We start from the raw sequence: 20340 nt of genomic DNA, 5'->3' as shown, positions 1-20340 counted from the left end.
ACACACAAAAAGCATTTGCTTGCAAGCAGCTGCTCCTGTGCTATTGGCTGAACTGCTGTGATGTCACAGAATATTCATGAACATTCTATCTGCAAAGAAGGAATCATTGAACTTGAAAGTGCTGAAATTCTGTAAAGGAATAAAAGTTTGCTAGGAGGGAAAACTTAACACAGAATCTATGTGCTGCATAGGGGACTGAGAGGAGGAGGGGGAAGGGAGAAGCTCTATTCAAGACTCGCAGACACATGTTGGGATGGGATGGCAACTCCAAACCATGGTTTCAAGGACAGGAAATGAGCCACAGCCTTCCTTGCGCCTATTTCCTCTCTCTCCATCACACCTTCATTTTCAATTTATCATAAAACATAATTTGCCATGGAGAATGTCTGAAGCTCAGTAGCAGAACATCTGCTTTGCATGCAGAAGGTTCCAGGTTCAATCCTTGGTTATCTCCAGGGAAGGCTGGGAGAGACCCCTGCCTTAAACTGTAGAGAGCTCCTGCCAGTCTGTGTAGTCAACACTGAGCTAGACAGATCAATCGTTTTGACTGTATAAGGCAAAATAAGCTTCCTACATAAGCTTCCTGTGTCCCTGCATCTGAATCAACCATGGTTTCCAATGTCCTCCAAACTGGAATTGAAATCCCACCTCAAACCATGGTTTGCAATTCAGGTTTGCAAGTGCAACTGATAGTTACAGATTTGGACATCATGGCAATTGGAACAGAACAATGGTGAGTGAAGCTATGCAAGAAGAGAGAGAACCTAAGGATCATTTCTGGTATTTCACACAATGACTGGAGGATTGCCTGAACTAGGCAATTTACTGGTACTCAATGAAACCTGCCAAATTGTTGTCTAAGAGTGTTTAGTATAAATATAATGAAATGTCAAGGTGAATGAGTTGCCCATTAGCCCTGATTGCAACTCTCTGCCCACAGTGCTGCGGTTGGCCAGTAAAGCCAAGACACCATAGAGCAATTCCATCGTCTTAGAGCACAGGCAACAGGGAGGAGTTTAGCAAATTGTAACTACTCTGAAGACGACGAATTGCTCTACCCTCTATATTCTGCATATGTAAAATTATCTTCTCAGCCATCAGTTCCCATCGGCCTCTGCCTTTGAGTCCAAGCAATTTCCTTTTGATGTGCACCAGCTGGCTCTTTATGGGAGCCAAAATTCCCATCCCTGCACTTTCTCACAGCAAAACGCCTCATTATTTTGCATTTCGGTTGCTTTGTAAAAACCTCCTCATCCCCACCAAAATATTCAGTTTTTTGGGAGGGGAAACAAAAAGGCCAGAGAGACGTTCAAGGCAAGCAATTCAAGGCAATCCAAAGGATTGACAAAAGCAAAAAACAAATGAGGGTCTGCAAAAACCTTTCTCTGGCTTTCTGTGAAGATGCAGGGTTTTTAGAACCCCCAAAGAAATTTGTACACCCACAAAAATGTCTTGCTCCACTTGCTTGTATTTCAGTAAATCAAGATATAAAACAGGAAAAGTATGTGGATACCAGAAATTGGTGTGGGTTGTTGTGCTAAACAAGAGGAAGTAAACTGACAGGTTAAATGACTGCTGACAATTATCCTGGCTGGCCCCACTTTCCACGCGACCTCCTCAAGGCCTCCCTGTCATGCATGGAGAAGATTGCCACCTTTTAAAACAGCCCTTGCACCTTAAATATGCAGAGTGGAGTTAACTGAAGCTGTTCCTGGCACTGAAATAACTGGTGCGAAAAGCTCCACCTGTTCAAGTTCTGAATTCCAGGCTGCTCTTATTTACTGAGAATTGCTCACAAGGAACTTTGGCAAGGTTGTGCAGTTGAAACTTTGCACTTGCTTGGTACAATTACTGGGGCACGAGATAAACACACAGGCCTTTCCCCTAGCCAACTCTACAATGGCCATTCTCCCCTATAAGTATATAAGCCATCTCTTTCTTCAGAACCATGAGGTCTGGAACCTTGATTTGTTTTCAGTGGAAGGGCTGCAGTTCAGGGACAGAGCATCTTGCGCCATGTGCAAGAGGTCCCAGGTTCAACCCCCAGTCAGGGCTGGGAGACGCTCTCACTTGAAATCCCAGAGTGTGGATAATATTGTACGAGATGGACCAAATGGATTGTTATGAGGCAGCTTCCTCTATCCCTACGAGTTCTCCGTATGAAGCAGGCCACTCGTGCCCCGATGCCCCTACTTACCTTGTTTTTCGGCAGCCTCTCAGAGCCCACATCCCGCACGGGCTCCTGCTCTGGGGAGGCCTCGCTCTCCTTCTCAGACACGACTCGGTTGTCCAGCTCCTTCTCCTTCTCCCCTTTGCCCTCTCCCTTCAGCCGGGCCACCTCTTTGCCCAGCTGCTCGTTCTCATTCAGCACCTCCTGCCTCTCCCGCCTCAGGCCGGTCAGCTCCTTGGTCAGGGTCTCCAGTTTCTGGCGCAGCTGGCGCACCTCCTCTCGAGCCTTGTTGCGCTCGGCGCGCACCTTGCTCCACTTCTCCCGCCAGTTGGCGGTGCAGTCTGACCACCAGCGCATCGTCTTCTCCATCTGGGCGGCTCTGGCCCGTGCTTCCTCCAGCTCTCGCAAGCGCAGCTCCTCCCGGCTCTCCCAGTCACCGTCCAGGCAGCCAGCGCCCAGCAAGGGGAGCTGTGGTGGGGGGCCGGGCGAAGGGGTGCCACTCTTTGGGGTGGCGGGCAGGGAATCGGAGAGGCTCATCCTTTCGGGCTGAGGACTGCCTAGGATATTGAGCAGGCTGCTCTTGGAGAGCTGGGGTGAATCGGCCAAGTGGGAGTTGGCGTTCTGGCTCATTTCGTGTCCGGGACGTGGTCTCAGGTTAATGGCAGTCACCCGGCCTGTTCAAGAGGCATATGGCGTGGGAGCAGAAGCCGCCATTTTGCTCCCCAGCAGGAGTTGTTTTCTTCTTTGCCCCAAGGAATTCTTCAACTGTACACACTCAGGCCAGCATGACTGAGGCCGCACCACCTTTCCTCTCCAAAAATTACCTCATTGAAAGCCAAGCATGTTGGAGGCAGACATCCAAAGAGAATGTTATTGGTGCTTCTGGGCCGAAACACAACTCTGGCTCCCTCTCAGTGAGTCCAGTGTCGCTGTGGAAACCAGCAGATAGAGAGACCTGAATAAATAAGAAGAAGGAATTAAAACCAAATCTACTATTGTGGCCCAAAACACCAGCAATTCTCAGTTGCAGCCTTTCACCATTTGTTATTTCTTCTGCTTTTTTAAGGGAGGAAAAAATGTTACAAATCCGCAGGAACATAGGAACATGTTCCTATACTGAGTCAGACCATTGGGTCTGTGGAGCTTGCGCATGGCTGCATGTGACATCCTTAGCTCTGGTTTTCATTACCGTCTTCCATCACAATGGATGAGGGAATGAGGTGCGTGCACAGGAAAGAATAGAAACTTATGATTTGCACAACGCTTTTCAGGTGCTCAAAGTCCTTTGCGTGCGTGGTCAGGTTCAAATCCCTGCTCAGCCATGATGCTCACTGGGTGACCTTGGGTGCCAGTCACTGCCTCTCAGCCTAACCAGCCTCACAGGGTTGTTGTGAGGTTAAAATGGGAAGGAAGAGGGAAGCACGTCCGCTACCTTGAGCTCATTGGATTAACGGCCTTTCATGTTGCTAGCTTGGGATGTAACAGGCAAATTCCTTTACAGTGGTACCTCGGGTTAAGAACTTAATTCGTTCGAGAGGTCCATTCTTCACCTGAAATTGTTCTTAACCTGAGGTACCACTTTAGTTAATGGGGCCTCCCACTGCTGCCACCACACAATTTCTGTTCTCATCCTGAAGCAAAGTTATTAACCCGAGGTACTATTTCTGGGTTAGCGTCTGTAACCTGAAGCGTCTGTAACCCGAGGTACCACTGTACATGATGAAGTGCTCTTCAATGAGCACAGTTTAGCCCTCTTGTTTCTGGCAGCCCCAACGACAAAGGAAATAAACCTACCGGTATTTGTGCTGATTGCCTAATGTCTAGTTAAGAGGACATATTATCATTTGTAAAAAGCTCAGAGATTTTTTAAAATTTATTTTACAATCAAGTGGTGTAGAAATTTTATGAAATAAATAAAAAGTATCTCAAGATTTGCACACAGAAATGTGTGGAGATTTTAATCACAGTAGGTTTTTAAAAATAACAATAATATGGAGGTCTTAAGCAAGAGAGCTTTATAACCCTCAGTATTATCCCCACCCCAAAATGGAAACTGATATTGACCCTCCACATCCAAAAGCACAAGCCTCTATTTTGTCTTTTGTCAAATGTACTTGCAAGATTAGGTTGGTGATATTTGCACTCTTAAGATATTGTAAAATTTCTGCGATTTCGCTTTTTAAAATAAAAATGTTTGTATGCATATAGAAATGGGCAGAATGGGAAAAAAAAGTAGTGGAACGGGAGAGGAGCGACTAAGGAGAGAGACAGAAAGCACATCCAAGATACATTCCCATCAAGTTCCTCCCACTGACGTGGATGACAAGCAGCAGAATAGCAACTGAAGTCCAGGGCCAAAAAACCAGGCATGTGTGCATGATAATGTCCCAAATGCACACACAGAAAAATAAGTTCTAACGGACCCGTGTGCAATAGTCCCTGTCTGGAAGCCAGAGCTACTAAATCTTACTTGATCAAATCAACATCCCCCTGCCTCCCCACACATGCTAAAATGGTTTGAAAGGATGGTCTCCAAGAGCAGCTTGAAAATGTATATCCCAAACTGCAAAAGCACACGATCATTCCTTGTTTAAATTAATGCAAAGGGGTTCACTTTGTGCTTTGGCAACAGAGCCTGGAAAGGGATCTACCCCTTTCTCAGAGGAACGTAATGCCGGGGGCAGCAGCAGCAGGGCACAAGGTGACGTCATGTCATTTTCAACTCCTTTTGGAACCTGGCCTGGAAATTGTAGGAAGGAGACGGACAAAATTGGAGGGAGCGGGTGGATGGGGGAGCGGAGGAATAAATTTTTAGCCTGGAAGAAAGGGAACAAACAAAAGCAAGGAGGATAATTGCATTCAGACTGATACAAACACACAGAAAGAAACATACATGCAACGGAAATTGAAAACCACAAAGGCACAGACTGAGGCCAGCGGGCCTGCCAAGAGACTGTCATTAAGCAATACCCACACAGTTTCTCCACTGGCCAAAGATAAAATGGATCACTTGCCCTTGGCCTGTGCTTAAAAATGAGGCAGGAAGCATTAGGCAGAGAAGTGAACCGGCTCTTGAAAGAACCATTTTTCCTACCTGGGAGGCAAAAATGTTCACTCCCAGTCAGATACAGTACGGCAAAACAGGAGTCTTGTAGAGTCACATTTTACATAGGCTAAAACATCTTTCTGCATATGAGGCACCAAGTTAGCCATTGACGTGAGTTCCTGTGATGCTATGGGATGTTCGTGGACATTCTAGCTGCTGAGGGGAAATGTGTCAACAATAGAATGCTGATGAACAGAGCAGCTTGTAAGAAGGAAGTGAATATTCAGCTTGCCTAGGCGCATTTGGTGGGTGAAGGATACTGTTCCTGGCAACCCTGAGATTACTGGATGGAAGAATGCTTTTAACTGTAACTGTTTTGGACTGTTTATGATCGCAATTGTTTTTTAAAACACTATAAACCAGGCATGTCTAAAGTCCGGCCCAGGGGCCACTTGTGGCCCCTGGGCTGGTTTCAAATGCCCCCCCAGCAATTTTGAAAAAACAATCTCTTGCGGCCCCTAAGCGCCTGCCCACCGAAGCCATTTCCTTTTTGTGGGCTTGTCATGAGCTTTCCCCTCTGCACAGGGGGAGTGGCCATTAGGGAGTCCCCGGCTGTGTGACTCCTTGGGTCAACTAATCTGGTCATCCGGGGGCGGGGGGAGGATGTGGCTAAATAAATAAATACTACAGTACACGTTCAGGACGTTGATGCTGCAGCGATGGCGGTGGCAGAGGGGCGGCGGCCACCTTGACTTCAACTGCCATGTTTCCCCTTCCTCTGAGGCTTCTATCTCCTTTCTCCATGAGCCTGGGCAGCCCCTGAGTTGTTGGTTCTTCGGTGCATGGTGGGTCAGGCATGGAAGGCGGAGGAGGGTTGAGAGCAGCAGTGGCAGCGAGGCTTGGGCAGCGCGGTGCCTCCCTTCCCATCGGAGCAGCCCCATCCCAACTCCAACTTGCGTGCAAGCAGGAGAGGACAGGGATCCCTTCAGAGCAGCTCTGATCCTACTCCTACTTATGTGCAAGCAGGAGGGGGCGGGGATCCCTCAGCTGCAGTCCAGAAGATCTCAGTTTCACCCTTCGCGTTTGTGCAGGCATCCCCCCCCCAATTGAGATGAATACATTGTAAAATCTCAGTTAATATCAGTTGGTCTAAATCAGGTATAAATATATTTGGACACAACAAGTAGACCTGGTGTTATGTTCCTGTTCATATGTTGTGAACTTAAAAGTTGACAGACAACCTTTATTACTGTGTAATGTACTTTACAATATTCCTGACATATATTTCAACTTTCTGGATTTATTTTTCATCTGGCCTTCAGATATGAAAGGCAGAGTGATTTAACACCTGTATAGATTTGTCATCCATGTGACGAAATGAAAAGTATGCCATTTGCAATAAACTTAGCATAAAATCGTTGCATAAAATTTGCATTCGATTTTAATGATTCTAAGGTCAGGCAAAATGGTCGGGCCTCGCGCATGTTCACTTCATCAAATCATGCCTCTATTATACTTGCTATTGGCTTAAGGAGACTAACAGAAGAGATCGTAAAGGAAAAAGAGAAATTATACGAACAAGATATGATGTGGCAACACCAAGATAAGACTGGATAGAATTATGAACTTTGTTTGGACTGATTGGGACTGATTTGGACATTAACGCAGTAATAAGAAGATGATCTGAATTCCCCTTTGGATCTTAAAGTATGGGTTCCCCCAGCAAAATTTAAAGATTTGGCTTTGTAATTCGGAATTTATATGATGTGATTTAATTTGATGTGATTGGCCAGTTAATAATTTTTTTTTTAAAAAAAAAACAAATCATGCCTCAGCTCTCATGCTATCTGTTGCTGTTGCTGTTGCTGCTGCATGTTGTAGTCTCCATCATCTGGGGCAACATGTTGACAAAGGCTGCTGTAGAGTCTCAGGAGTTAAAGCCCTGGAAAGGAGATGTCAATAATAATGGAGAGCTTGTTTCATTGAAGTTTGACCACAGTCACTGTTCTCTTCTGTCTCCTCAACACGTAAATGTAAGTTAAACCCAACAATTTCTGTGGGGAGCAATCCTAAAAGAAGCTCAACAACTTTGTCCAGCGCTCACGCATGTTCACTTCATCTTTGAAAAAAGTTTGGACACCAGTGCTATAAACTGTTCTGAAGGTGTTTGCTTTTTGTTTTTGAGTTAGTGTTTGCTTGCTGCTCTGTGGTCCTTGGGGTATGAATTCAATACAAAAAATTGGTCCCTGGGATGACAGAAACAAGTGATGTTTTCCTGCCAGCATTAACCAGGGGTGATGCCTTGGGATGGGGCAGTTTAGGCAGGGAGTGTTGTGTGATATTGTTGTCACTTTTAAAAGTGGTTTTTTGTTGGGAATCTATTATTATGTACACAAATCTCCTAGTTAGGAGGGACTGTGTGTTTAAATCATTCATATATGCATGCAATAGTGAAGCTTGTCTCAGAGATGGTGGCACCTTGCCCTGCTCCCACCCTCAGCATTCGCCGCATTTGCCTCAAACCTATTCCAACTCTACCACTTTCTCACCCTCTACTGCTTTGACTGCTCCACTCTCTTGGCTGCCTAAAGATGATCCAGAGAAATCCCGGGCCCCTTTCCTCCCTCTCACAGGAAGTCTGGCTTGCGTTTACATCCACCCACAAGAAACCAAAAAATAAAACAAGGAAAGATGGAGCCTCTTCCAGACACATCTTTCCAACCCAAATTCCTTGGCTGCCTTTCTCCTTCCCCCAGTCCCAGTCCAGAAGTCTGCTGCTCTCTAGTTACTTAGCAGACAAGCAGCTGGAGGCAGAAGCCCCCTAAATGATGACAGGAGACCCTTCCCAGTCTCAAGAGGCTGGCAAATAGGCAGAGATCTGTGAGATCTTCCAAACCCATGCCCTGTTCCTCCTGCCTTGCCCCCTACTGCCCCAGATGGTTTCCATCAATTCACAGTATTTTCTGGGCCCAGCTCTAAAACCATGTGAGAAAGGGCCAATTTGGAGGTTCCACGTGTACTTGGACTGAGATCTGCGAGCTTTCAATCCTGGCTCGAGAGGTGCTCATGGTGGAATGGATGTAAGGGCAGCCTGACAGAGACACAGGGAGACAGCAAGCCTTGCATTTGCCAGCAAAGGTGCATCAGACTGCGAACCCAGCTGATTTCCTGCATATATGTTCCAAGACTGCTGAAAAGCAATTGGCTTTTACACAAGCCGTGGTCCTCCACAGCAACAAGCAGATGTGGCCCTCCATCTTGACTACATCTCCAATTGTTCCTGGCAATGTTAGGCAGGGCTGATGGGATTCCCACAGCATTTGGAAGGCCACAGATTTCTCTACCCCAATTTGTACTTGATATACATTAAAAGTGAATGTCCGAAATAGAGCAGCAGTCGGCACTGGTATAAAACAGCTGGTAATCTAATGTTGTGAACGTCTAAAAAGTTGGAGATTCACCTATGAGCATCAGCTACATGTGATTGCTAGCATTATTAGTTGTGTTATGAGAATTATGAGGTCTAAGATATAAAAGAAATGTACCAAGCAAACACATACATAAATATATAAACCGTAAGTCTGAAACAGTACAGGAAAAAGTCCTGAAACCACTTTGTCTCCCCCAAATGGACCTGAAATGTTTCTCTGCAAGGAGGGAAGAAATGAGGAAAAACCTCCCCATTGTTTGTTTGCTCACAAATCCTGCCTTAAGGACACATTTAAGATATGAATAGGGCGAGCTTGTGACCTGGACTCAGGAATTAAGTATTTATCATCACAAAAGAATAACCAGGCTGTCCAGGTAAACTCATTAACAGCCAGGTAAACCCATCAACAGGTTTCCTGCCAGACAGGATTCTGTTCTAGACTGCTCATTCTCTGATGTATGTATGATGTATGGGGGGCTGGTGGTCTTGGGCTTCAGGATGGACAATTTCAAAAGTCTATATAAGGGCTTGCGCGCCACTGTTCAGGGTCCCTCCTGCCTCCTGCGTGTGGTTGTGAGCACCCTGTTGCAACAGTTAATAAAAATCAGGCTTACTAGCTGCTTTGCTTCTCAATATTCTCTGGTTGACCTCTGCTATTTTCTCCTACCGATAGGGAACCTACAAAAGGACTCTATATGGGCTCTTGGGTACCCCATAAGGGAAAAGGCACATTTTTTTCTTATAACAATTGCATAAGGAGAAGGGGGGAAATATAGGGGAAAAAATTGGGGTGTTCACAAAATTCATCCAGGATGTTCAACATCCCCCACCCATTGCTACCTAGTATGCTCCTCCCCACTCTCTCACATCTTTATACCCTTAAAAAAAAAAAAGGAAAGGGCTCCTAAGAAAGAGGATGCCTGTTAAAAGGACAGAGAGGTGTGTAAGTCATGGAGGAGACATGGCCAAGAAGGGGGAGCAGTCGGGGGGAATGGAAGCCATTCAGGACATGGCAGATGGCCACAGAGAGACACACTGGCAGACCAGGAAGGCTTGAAGATGTTGCCAAGAGGGTCTGCTTCAAGGCTAGTTGACCCAAGACCATCGGCTCATCAGTGCAATGGGGGAGTTTTGCCCAAGCGAAACACTTGCAAGGGTGCAAAGGATTCTGGGATGTACATCATCATTAATAAGCGACCCCCTCCTCCCTGTGACCATGTTCAGAAACGGGATAGCGTGACTCTCCTATGAGGAAAGGTTGCAGCATTTTTAGTTTACAGAAAAGGCAAGGAAGAGGCGACATGATAGAAGCTTATGATATTATACATGACATGGAGAAAGTGGATAGAGAAAAGTTTTCACCACTCTTTCATAATGCTAGAACTTGTAAAGGTAAAAGGACCCCTGACCATTAGGTCCAGTCATGGATGACTGGGGTTGCAACGCTCATCTTACTCTATAGGCCGAGGGAGCTGGCGTTTGTCCGCAGACAGCTTCCGTGTCATGTGGCCAACATGACTAAGCCGCTTCTGGCAAACCAGAGCAGCGCACAGAAATGTCATTTACCTTCCCACTGGAGCGGTACCTATTTATCTACTTGCACTTTGACGTGCTTTCAAACTGCTAGGTTGGCAGGAGCAGGGACCAAGCAACGGGAGCTCACCCCATCGTGGGGATTCGAACCGCTGACCTTCTGATTGGCAAGCCCAAGGTTCAGTGGTTTAGACCACAGCGCCCCCCGCGTCCTTAGAACTTGTAGAAATCCAATAAAGCTGAATGTTGGATGTTTCAGGACAGAGGAAAAGAAAGTACTTCTTCACGCAGTGCAGTTAACCTGTGGAACTCAACTTAGATGGCTTTAAAATAGAATTAGTCAAATAATTCATGGAGGAGAGGGCTATCAATGGCTGCTAGCCATGGTGCCTATGTTCTGCCTCCACAGTAACGCTCCTGAATACCAGTTGCTGGAAACCACAGGAGCAGAGAGGGCTCTCGTGCATAGAACACGACAGTACTTCTGCACAGTCCCCATGAGTTTTGAGGGGGCCTACACAGCACCCTTGCCAGATTTATCATATTTGGTAGGTTATGAACAATGGAATTGGGGGCTCCTCTGTGCAAAATTACAGAACGTGGGCTCCTGGTGCGTATACTATGACTGCCAACAGAGTGATCTTTTCCCAGTCCCAGCAGTTCTGATAAATGACTAATCTGTTCCTTCTAATCTTCAAACACCCGAAATCTTCCTTCTCCATGTTGGAGAACAGCTGCCGGGGGCTCCCTGCCTTTGTCCCCTGAGCAAGCCTAGATAAACATGCCTGACCTTTGCCCTCCCACTCAGGGCTCCTGCAGCTAAGAGGGGCCACCACAGCCCAACGATCTTGCAAGCACCTCCCTCCCTGCCGAAACACACATGCTCTGCTGTTTAGTAGGTTTCAACATTTCACATTAAGCAGGCCACTGCTAGCCATTCCTGAACCGTTATTCAGTACACAAAGTGCTCTGGAACTCTCATCTTATTTATGTCAGGTAGGTAAGGCTGAGAAGAGTACAACATTCCCAAGGCTGTCAAGGTTTCCCATGCACAAAGCAAACACACTCCATGAGGCTGAGCTGTGGTGGAGCTGCCACATGGGCAGACGTGTGCCAGAAGTGAGAGTGGGGGAGATGAGAGCCCACCATTGCTTGTTTGCATCCGTTAATCAAAGCAAATGGACGCAGTTTTTAAGTGCTGAAAGGGAGCCACAAGTGGGCATTTCCCCAAACCTCTCAAGATCCTGTAGGACTTTCCTGAGTAAAGTTAATGCCAGCTGGATGGCAAAATCACCTTACAAAGCATGGCATTTTCTTTACAGACCATGCTCTCCTTTCCACAGAAATACAGGACCTTTTCATTTAATAAGTGCACAACTGTCACTCATTTTTGGAATAGGACCAAGGCCTTTTCTCTTAAGGTAGCATTTTTGTAGCACTTAAGATTGCTGTCCCCACCCCCACCCCGCAGACACAGATACTGTATAATCCTTTACAAAAAAGACAATGTAAATGTTAGCATGGGCGCATCCAGGAATTTTGTGGGAGGGGGCAGAACCCAATAGAGAGAACTTGAAGGCTTCTACTGGGGGGGGGGCAGAACCTTGAGTTCAATGCTTTTCAATAATATTTCTGGACCTGGGGGTGGCGGGTCCAAGAGCTATGTGCCAATGGTGGGCAGGGCCTGAGGTAGAAGTGGGCAGAGCTATAAATGTAACCCCCCGCCACAGTTGTCTAGTTTTTACAAACACACACACACAAAGACCTCCATCCAGAGAAGCAAGAGGGATTATGGGAGTTGACAGACACATTTTAGCCAGGATAGCACCCCCTTATCCCACTGGTTCGGAGAGCAGACATTGCTTCCCCCTCCTGCCCTTTTAAAGAGAGGGGAAGCTCAGGGCAGGGAGAGGTGAGCTGAAGATGTCTCAAGAGGGGCTTTGCAAATCCAGGCACACCCAGCTTGTGCCGGTTGCTTCCTTGTTAAGCACCAACTCACTGCCTGCCTAAAGGCATGATGGTTTAAGCTGGTTAAATAAATCAAACAGGACAGGAGATGCTGACATATTGGTAAGTCTGCTCTGGGAATGCCTGGGAAGGGCTGAGCTGCTTAATCCTTTTAGGACTTTCTAGGGGGAGAAGTATGCAGCAGAAGGGAGTAAGTATTTGGTTCTGAGTGGCAGGGATGGCAGTTGCTCTCGTTTACATAAAAGACGTTGAAGAAACTGAGCCAGGATCAGGGGGGTAATCTTTAGTATGGAAATGTAAGTGCAGTATAACCAGGGGCTGCACCCCCTTGCCTAGGATGGTCAGTTGGAGAAGAAGGCAAGGCTTCTGTGATGTTATTTGCTGTCTGGAAGCTGGAATTCCAGCAGGTGTGCCTTGCATTACAGTTATTTTTAACTCCACAATATTTGGGTCTTTTTAATTTGGAAAAAAGGTGAAGTTCAAAAGAGAAGGCAAAGCTGTTTCATGCCCCAGATGCATTGATGGAGTGGCTCTGCATCCCTTCTCTCACTAGCAGCCCAGCCCACTCTGCCCATCACTGGCTTGGATGATGCCCACTGGCATGTGGCCCCAGACTGCCCACCTATCACCGCACATGGCCCTCATGGGCAAAACGTTCCCCTGTCCTGCACCACTCAGTTGCTGCCTAATGTAAGTGGGTTGTAACAGCATCTTTACTGTAGAATCATAGACCTGCAGAGTTGGAAGGGACCCAAAGGAGCATCTGCTCCAACCCCTTGCAAGGCAGGAATCACTATCAGAAAAATAAATGGCAAAAAGATATATATTAAGATGTGGATCCTGAAAGGCATGTCTGGGAAACAGGTGGAACATGGGTCTGAAAAGGATAAGGACTAGTATTAATCTAGCGATATCCTCTGCATTCTAGGGGACACAATCCAGAGCCTAACGTGTGATATTTTATTGTATTTTTGCTTTCTATGGAAGCCGCCCAGAGTGGCTGGGGAGGCCCAGCCAGATGGGCGGGGTATAAATAATAAATTATTATTATTATTATTATTATTGATTGTCACCAGCTCAAAGAGGAGGAAGAGGCAGAAAAATCAGATCTTTGACCACTCTTGATCACTCAACGTCCTACAAGACAAGGTTTAGTATGTTTTTATATGTTCTGTAAGCTGCCCAAAGTGGCTGGGGAAACTCAGCCAGATTGGTGGGGTATAATAATAATACTAATAATACGCATACTAATAATAATAATGTTGGGGGGGGGGGTATTTTGCCTGAGGCAACAAAAAATATGCCCCAAATCTCCTCACCTCTACATATTAGTGTTTCTGCTCCATTTGGGGGAGGGTGTGTGTGTGTCTTTTTGCCTTTTGGAAAGGATCCACCAGAGCCACAGAAATTGCGCCGCCCACAGCTCGTCCTAATTGTTTGCAGGCATGCCCATCTGCAGAGAGCTTTGCCCACATGAAAGGACCCCAGTGCTAGCAGCCAGACACCAAGCAGACATTGCAGGAGGGAGGAGGAGGACGGCAGGGGTCTACTCAGTTTCAGGGGCGGGATGTCTGCTCGTTTTCCACTGAGCCCTTCAGAGGCCCCCAGACTGCCTCCACCAAACTCCACAATGCCAGCTGTTCCTGTCCAAAGGGAACGTGAGAGGGAAGTATTTTGGGGTTTCTATGCATTTCTGCAGCGCTGCAAGATTCCAGAGATGCAAGGCCCATTAATGTGTTCCCAGTTGATGTGTTGGGCCATCGCTCAGTAGCAGAGCATCTGCTTGGCCTGCAGAAGTCATAGGTTCAATTCCAGGCATCTTCAGGTAGGGCTGGGAAAGACCCATTGGTGCTGCCAGTCAGTGTTTACAATACAGAGTGGGATGGACCAATGGTCTGGCTTGGTATAAGGCAACTTCCATGGCTCCTATTTAAATCAGCCCACTGTTTGGAACCATAAGGACGGTGCCGATAACACCAAGGTTGCAGGTTCAATCCCCCTATGGGACAGCATTGCAGGAGATTGTACTAGATTATCCTCAGGGATCCAAGTTCCAGATCCAAAACTCTATGATTCTATAATTGGAATCTTACTTTATTTTTAAGGCAAGGGCTGTAGCTTAGTGGTGGAGCATCTGCCTTGCATGCATAAAGTCCCAATTTCAATTCCTGCCATATTGAAGGACAGTTGAGAAAGACTCCCTGAAGAGCTGCTGCTGGTCAGTGTAGACAATACTGAACTACATGGTCAAATGATCTGACCCAGCTTTCTATGTCACTCTCTGGTTGCTGTGCACAGCCAAAGATGCGGGTCTGCTATTGAATGAGCAATACTGATAGATAACAGCACTTGGTTCTGCATTCCGATGCACACATGGTTTTTGGATAGATGGGACTTTGCACACCTAGCTGCTGATTATTTTCCTGCCCAGCAAAAAGCAAATGAGCCATAAGTATCATTGCCGACAATAGCAGAAGAACAAGATCCATTCCGGAAATCAAACCTAGCCAAAGACCTCAATGCCACTACCTTTCCCCAAGAGATACGGGGTGGGATGCTTCTCTGCCATGGGATCAAGAGACAAATGCAGGAAGGAAAAAAGGGAGGCACCATGTGGCAGACAACTGCAGCGCAAGAGGGACCCTGGTTTGGCTGGTGCCCAAGCGCATAATGGCTAAACCAGCTGTGCGAACAAAGCACCTTTTCCTACAAGGAAGGAGTCCTTTTCCACAGCTACCCCCCTCCCCCTCAACCAGCCCAGGCTTGGCAGCCCCTTTTGCTTATTCCTTTGTCCAAGATGCAAGCAAGATAGTGGGGTAGTAGAGATGGTGGAAACTCCTGAAGATTCTCTAGCCTTTGCAATATCACAACAGGCAGACAAGAGACTAACACACAAGGGCTGAAACTGGTGTGTTTAACACACAAGGATTGGGGTGGCGGCAGTGTTAGAATTGGCTACTAACCATGATGGCTATGCTCTGGCTTCACAACCAGTTACGCTTCTGAATGTCAGTTGCTGGAAACTGCAGAGGGGAGAGTGCTTTAGCATTTAGGTCTGCTTTGCAGGTTTCCCACTGGGGTATCTGGTTGGCTGCTGTGAGAACAGGATGCTGGACTAGATTGGCCATGGGTCTGATCCAGCAGGATCTTCTTATGTTCTTAAAAGCTAAGGAACAGCAGTAGCAAAGGTCTCCCCAGCCCCCTACTCTGCTCTGCTTAGGACTCAGAAAATATGCAGCTACTGAAATATCATTTTTTTATATAGTTATCAAAGATAAGAGTTGGCCAGTCCTCTCATAATATAGTACCTGGCCACCCTATTATTGTGGCATCATATATGCCTTATGCCAGCCTGGTGCCCTCCAGATGTTTTGGACTACAACTCCCATCAAGCCCAGCCAACACACCTGGGGCTGATGAGAGTTGTAGTCCAAGGCATCTGGAGGGCACCAGGTTATTCATTTATTTGATATCTTACTTCTCTTTCTCCATATAGTCCCAGGGTAAAAGGTAAAGGAACCCCTGACCATTAGGTCCAGTCATGACCGACTTTGGGGTTGTGGTGCTCATCTCGCTTTATTGGCCGAGGGAGCTAAGGAACAACAGTACAGCTTCCAGGTCATGTGGCCAGCATGACTAAGCCTCTTCTGGCGAACCAGAGCACCACACAGAAACGCCGTTCACCTTCCCGCTGGAAGGTACTTGCACTTTATCTACTTGCACTTTGACGTGCTTTTGAACTGCTAGGTTGGCAGGAGCAGGGACCGAGCAATGGGCGCTCACCCTGTCACGGGGATTCGAACCGCCAACCTTCTGATCGGCAAGTCCTAGGCTCTGTGGTTTAACCCACAGCGCCACCCGTGTCCCAGTCCCAGGGTAGGTTACAACAATATTAAAATCAGTTAATTTAAACAATGTACAATAAGAATAATAGGTTGGGTCCTAATATTTATATATATTTCAGATGCCAAGGGGTCCTAATATTTATATATATTTCAGATGCCAAAGGCCAGAGTAAAGAGGTACTCCTTCAGCATATGACGGAAACTATAAGGTACCAGCCATACCTCTGTGGGGATGGAATTTCACAGCTTAGCGTAGGGGCAGCCAGATAATGCCCTTTCCTGGTCTTCATCTGCCAATAGTCTGAGGCAGCAGAAATACCATGAGGGCCCCTCTGTTGATCTTAACACACAAGTGGGTCTGTAGGGAAGGTTGGTGAAGCACAGAATAGCTATTTTAAAAAGGCATTAACTATAGAATTCATTTTCCTAAGCAGATTCTGTTTTGTTTTCAAGGAAAGCTTCTACTCCTTACAGCTGCCTGAAAGTTTGTGGTCAATGCCTAGGAAAAGCCAAGCAGCCAGAGGAATCCCTGTATATGCTCTGCAGGGCTCTTTCTCATCCCCTGACTAGCAACAATGAAGGGAGAAATCAGAAAACAAATCTGCATAATTTATAAAGGTCACAAAATGCAGCTTTTTGTGGCACAGAATTCTAGTTACTAGCCAAGAAACTGATTTGTGGGTCTCCCTGCCAGTGGAAGAACCCAAGCCATGCTCAGCAGGCTTCTGCAGGGGCTTCTGTGCATTTCATAGGCTCCCCTCTGCAGAGCGCCTCTTGCTTCCAAGAGCTGAAATTAACTCAAGCTCCTGAAGGATTTGCAACCAGAGTGGAGCAGCCAACAGCTCTGCCAAGCTCGAAAAGTCTCCAGGAAACCTTAATGGGAGGGTGCTGGAGAGTCTTAATTGGATAAGTACAAGGCATGGAGGATGGTCAGCCCACTGCTGTCAAGGCAGCCTAATTGCCTAAACCCAATGTATGTACCGCAACGAACAGGAATCAAGGAGGCAGGAACCTGCTGTTGGACATGGCTGCCGTGATGATGCTCTTGAGACCTGCTATATCGGAGGTCTGTGATACTAGGGAGGGATGCTAGATGCTGCTGTTCTTCTCAGGTCCTGGTTGTGGGTGTCCCCCTGGGGCACTGGGTTGGCCACTGTGAGAACAGGATGCTGGACTAGATAGGCCATGGGCAATGAGCTGGTGCAATAGGCTCTTTTTATGTTCTTGCCGTTTTTATTTTTCATTGTGTTTTTTATGGACCAACTGTTATTGCAACATTTTATGTATAGCATTTTGGGAGCCCTTGGACCACAGAACTGCATACAAGTATTCCCAAATAAATACAGCACAATGTTCCAGAAGGAATTTGGAGAGCCACAGCTTGTAGCACACAGGAACAAAGACCAGCACCTCCTGCAATTTCTTCTCTGGCACAGCTATAAATAGCATTTACAGGAGTCCTCATTCAGAGGCTGATCTAGTGGCAGGTGCCCCAAGGGATTCTTTTTTTATGTATGCCTTATCTATTGTATAGGTCAGGGTTTTTTGTCCTTATGTATAATTTATGCTCATGTGTTTTTGTTTTGCTACAGCTTGCATTTGAGTTGCCTTATTAATAAATTTGAATGTGATTGTCTGAGGTGCTGGGTTTAGAAAGTGCCTGTCACGAACTACCAGCACACAAATTTATTGTCTTATGTGATAGGGACAAAGTATGCATGAAAACGCTGCACTGGAGTCTTGAAATGGGCAGAAAAATGGCAATAAAAATAGAATGTCAAGAGTTGAATAAATGACAAGCTGCTTATTGAGTTTGCATCCACATATATATGTGGGGAGGCTAAATGATGTTGCATCGGGGTCATCCCACACTTTCCCACAGGTATCTGGTTGGCCACTGTGAGAATAGGATGCTGGACTAGAAGGGCCCATTGGCTATTCTTATGTTCACCGTCCAGTGCATCTTCATGTCACATTTCTTGTCACATAAAGTCCAAACTTTTGGGGAGGTGACTCTGTTGCATAAGGCCTCCCAATCAATGCTGCTTGTACAACCTGAATTTAGGAACATAGGAAGCTGCCTTATACCACATCAGATCATTGGTCCAACCAGCTCAGCCTTGTCTACCCTGAATGGCAGCTGCTTTCCAGGATTTCGAACATGGGTTTCTCCCAGCCTTACATGGAGATGCTGAGAATTGAATCTGGGGCCTTCTGAACGCAAACCAGATTCTCTACCACTCAGCTAAATCTGTGACCAAAGATGCATCTGGTCCACCAACACATTTACACCAAGTCAGACCATTAGTTCATTCAGCTCAATACTGTTGACACTCATGGACTGCCTAAACCCTTATATCTCAGCTTGACCACTGAGATCACCTGCAGGAGCATTTCTGGTCCTTCTTAGAGTTGGTGAGGCTCGTTTGACAACAAGAAGAAACCAAACCCTGTCCTGTGGAACTCTCTGCCAAGGGAGATTCAGCAGACATCTTCTGCGCCAACTTTTAAACACTTGCTGAAAACTTTTTTAGCCTGCCAGGTCTATGTAGGCAATTAAGAGTACACCCCCCACAATGGTCTACTGATCTTAGCTTCTAGCTTTGTTGTTTTCAACTTTTCGTGCTTTTATTATATGGTTTTATCTTACTTTTACTGTTGTAAACCACTTTGATACATTTTGGTGATATAGTGGTATATATAAATATAAACAAACAAACTGGCAGCAGCTCCAAACACTGAACCTGGGACCTTCTCTCGCAGTGAACCTGGGACCTTCAGGAATGCAAAACATCAGCTCCCACGTCTGTCTAACACTCTCAAGCATTTGGAACCAGAGTTGCAAAAATACCGGGACTTCAGCATCTGCTTCAGCCTCCCCACCAAAGCCACACATGAGTCACCCCTTTCCCTCCGACTTGAACTTTCCAAAAAGAAAAGTCCCTCTCCAGGGCTGTGGGCCGATTACACAACAAACCCCATGAGCCCCTATCTTCGGCTCAGCTGCAGGGACAAGGCTGCAAGCGCCGCTGCCACTCACCCATTCACACTCCCCCGGCCTTGCCCGTCGGCTCTCCCATTGGCCGAGAGCGCCTTCTTTGGCTACATTCGTTCCCAGGCGCCAACCTCTCATTGGCCGGCGCCGTCCTCCCGCCCGACCATTGGCCGAGGAGAGTGACCACCTAGGGCGCTTCTCCCCATTGAGAAGCGCCGCCAGCCCTCCCGGCATTCCAAACGCCCCCCTCCCCGCATAGCTGGGCCGGCCCGGACAGGCGACGGCGCTTCCTCGCCCTCCCCAATCGCTGCGCCTTGGAAACCTCTCCAAGCGCGCGGGCGGCTCTTCCCGGACTCCCTCCCCCACCGCCCCGCTGCAGACACCGGGCAGATAAAATCCGGGGGGGGGCCTACTTTTTCTGGGGGGAGGGCGAGAAGCGACCCCTCCGCAAGAGCCCACCCGCGAGCGCAGCATCGAGACTTGCCGGGGATGCATATGGAGGATGACCGCGCCTTCCCTCCCCACCTCCCTTCCCGCCAGGACGAGGAAAGTGGGGGTGCCTATCCTCCCCGCCCCGCTTTCGGGCGCCCCATTCCGATCCCCGACTTGTCTCTCACCTCGGCGGCCCCCGATGGCGCCTCGGCTCGGGCGCGCGCTTTCCGTCCGCCTTGCTGCCGTGGCTCGGATTGCCGCTGCCGTCGCGGCTCGAGGAGAGGGAGAACTTTTTAGTCTCCTCCCCTTCAGAGTTGAAGGAAACACGGGGGGAGATGGAGGGGGGCTTGGCGTTGTCTGGGAAGGCTGAACCAGGAGCAGGTAGAAGGCGAAGGAAGGGGCGCCTTCGCACATGAGTTTTACAAAGGGTCGAGTTCTTCTGCTTAAATAAACGAGGGGGCTTCCAGATTAATTTTTTGGGGTAGGGAGAGGGACTGACTTTGCAAATAGGTCGTTGGCAACCGTTTCTTTTCTTTTCTTTTTACTTCCCTGGTGCTTCGCTGGCGGGTATTTACAGTATTGTAGAATGGGTGCTCCTCAGGTCTGGAGATTTTTCAAAGTGCCGACAAGATTGCCAGCCTCTTGGGGGTAGTCTTCTCATTTCGGATATCTTAGCAACCAGTTTATAACACCAAACTATCTGGGACGTGATGAAGGCCATGCTCAGGGGAGTTTGTGTAAAAGAAAATGTTTTTTAAAAACAACTTCGGACAAGAAATTTCCTTGCTATTACGGAAATATGAGAGGACTGTCAACTGAAACGTGCAAAATAATTGGAAAAAAGTAGAAGGACGTTGACTATGGAAATTAACTGTGGACCTGTTATATGTTAAACTGGTTTTTTAAAAAAAAGTTTGGTGG

At 47.2% G+C, this 20340-nt stretch overlaps 1 protein-coding gene across 1 annotated transcript in view; it reads right to left on the bottom strand.

The window, feature by feature from the left end:
- The window catches only part of CCDC102A (coiled-coil domain containing 102A), a 37689-nt gene extending 17349 nt beyond the window's left edge, over nt 1–20340 (bottom strand). Inside the window, exons 1-2 of the mRNA XM_079988430.1 lie at nt 19605–20340; nt 2198–3125 (exon numbers count right to left, since the gene is read on the bottom strand). Of these exons, the coding sequence (XP_079844556.1) occupies nt 2198–2800 (603 nt within the window). The 5' untranslated portion in view covers nt 2801–3125; nt 19605–20340. The remainder of the gene's footprint in view (nt 1–2197; nt 3126–19604) is intronic.

The sequence above is a fragment of the Podarcis cretensis genome (assembly GCF_951804945.1).
Source record: "Podarcis cretensis genome assembly, chromosome: 8".
In the NCBI taxonomy this organism is placed as follows: Eukaryota; Metazoa; Chordata; class Lepidosauria; order Squamata; family Lacertidae; genus Podarcis; species Podarcis cretensis.
Note: the sequence above shows the minus strand (reverse complement) of the source record. Positions and strands in the feature narration are given on the sequence as shown.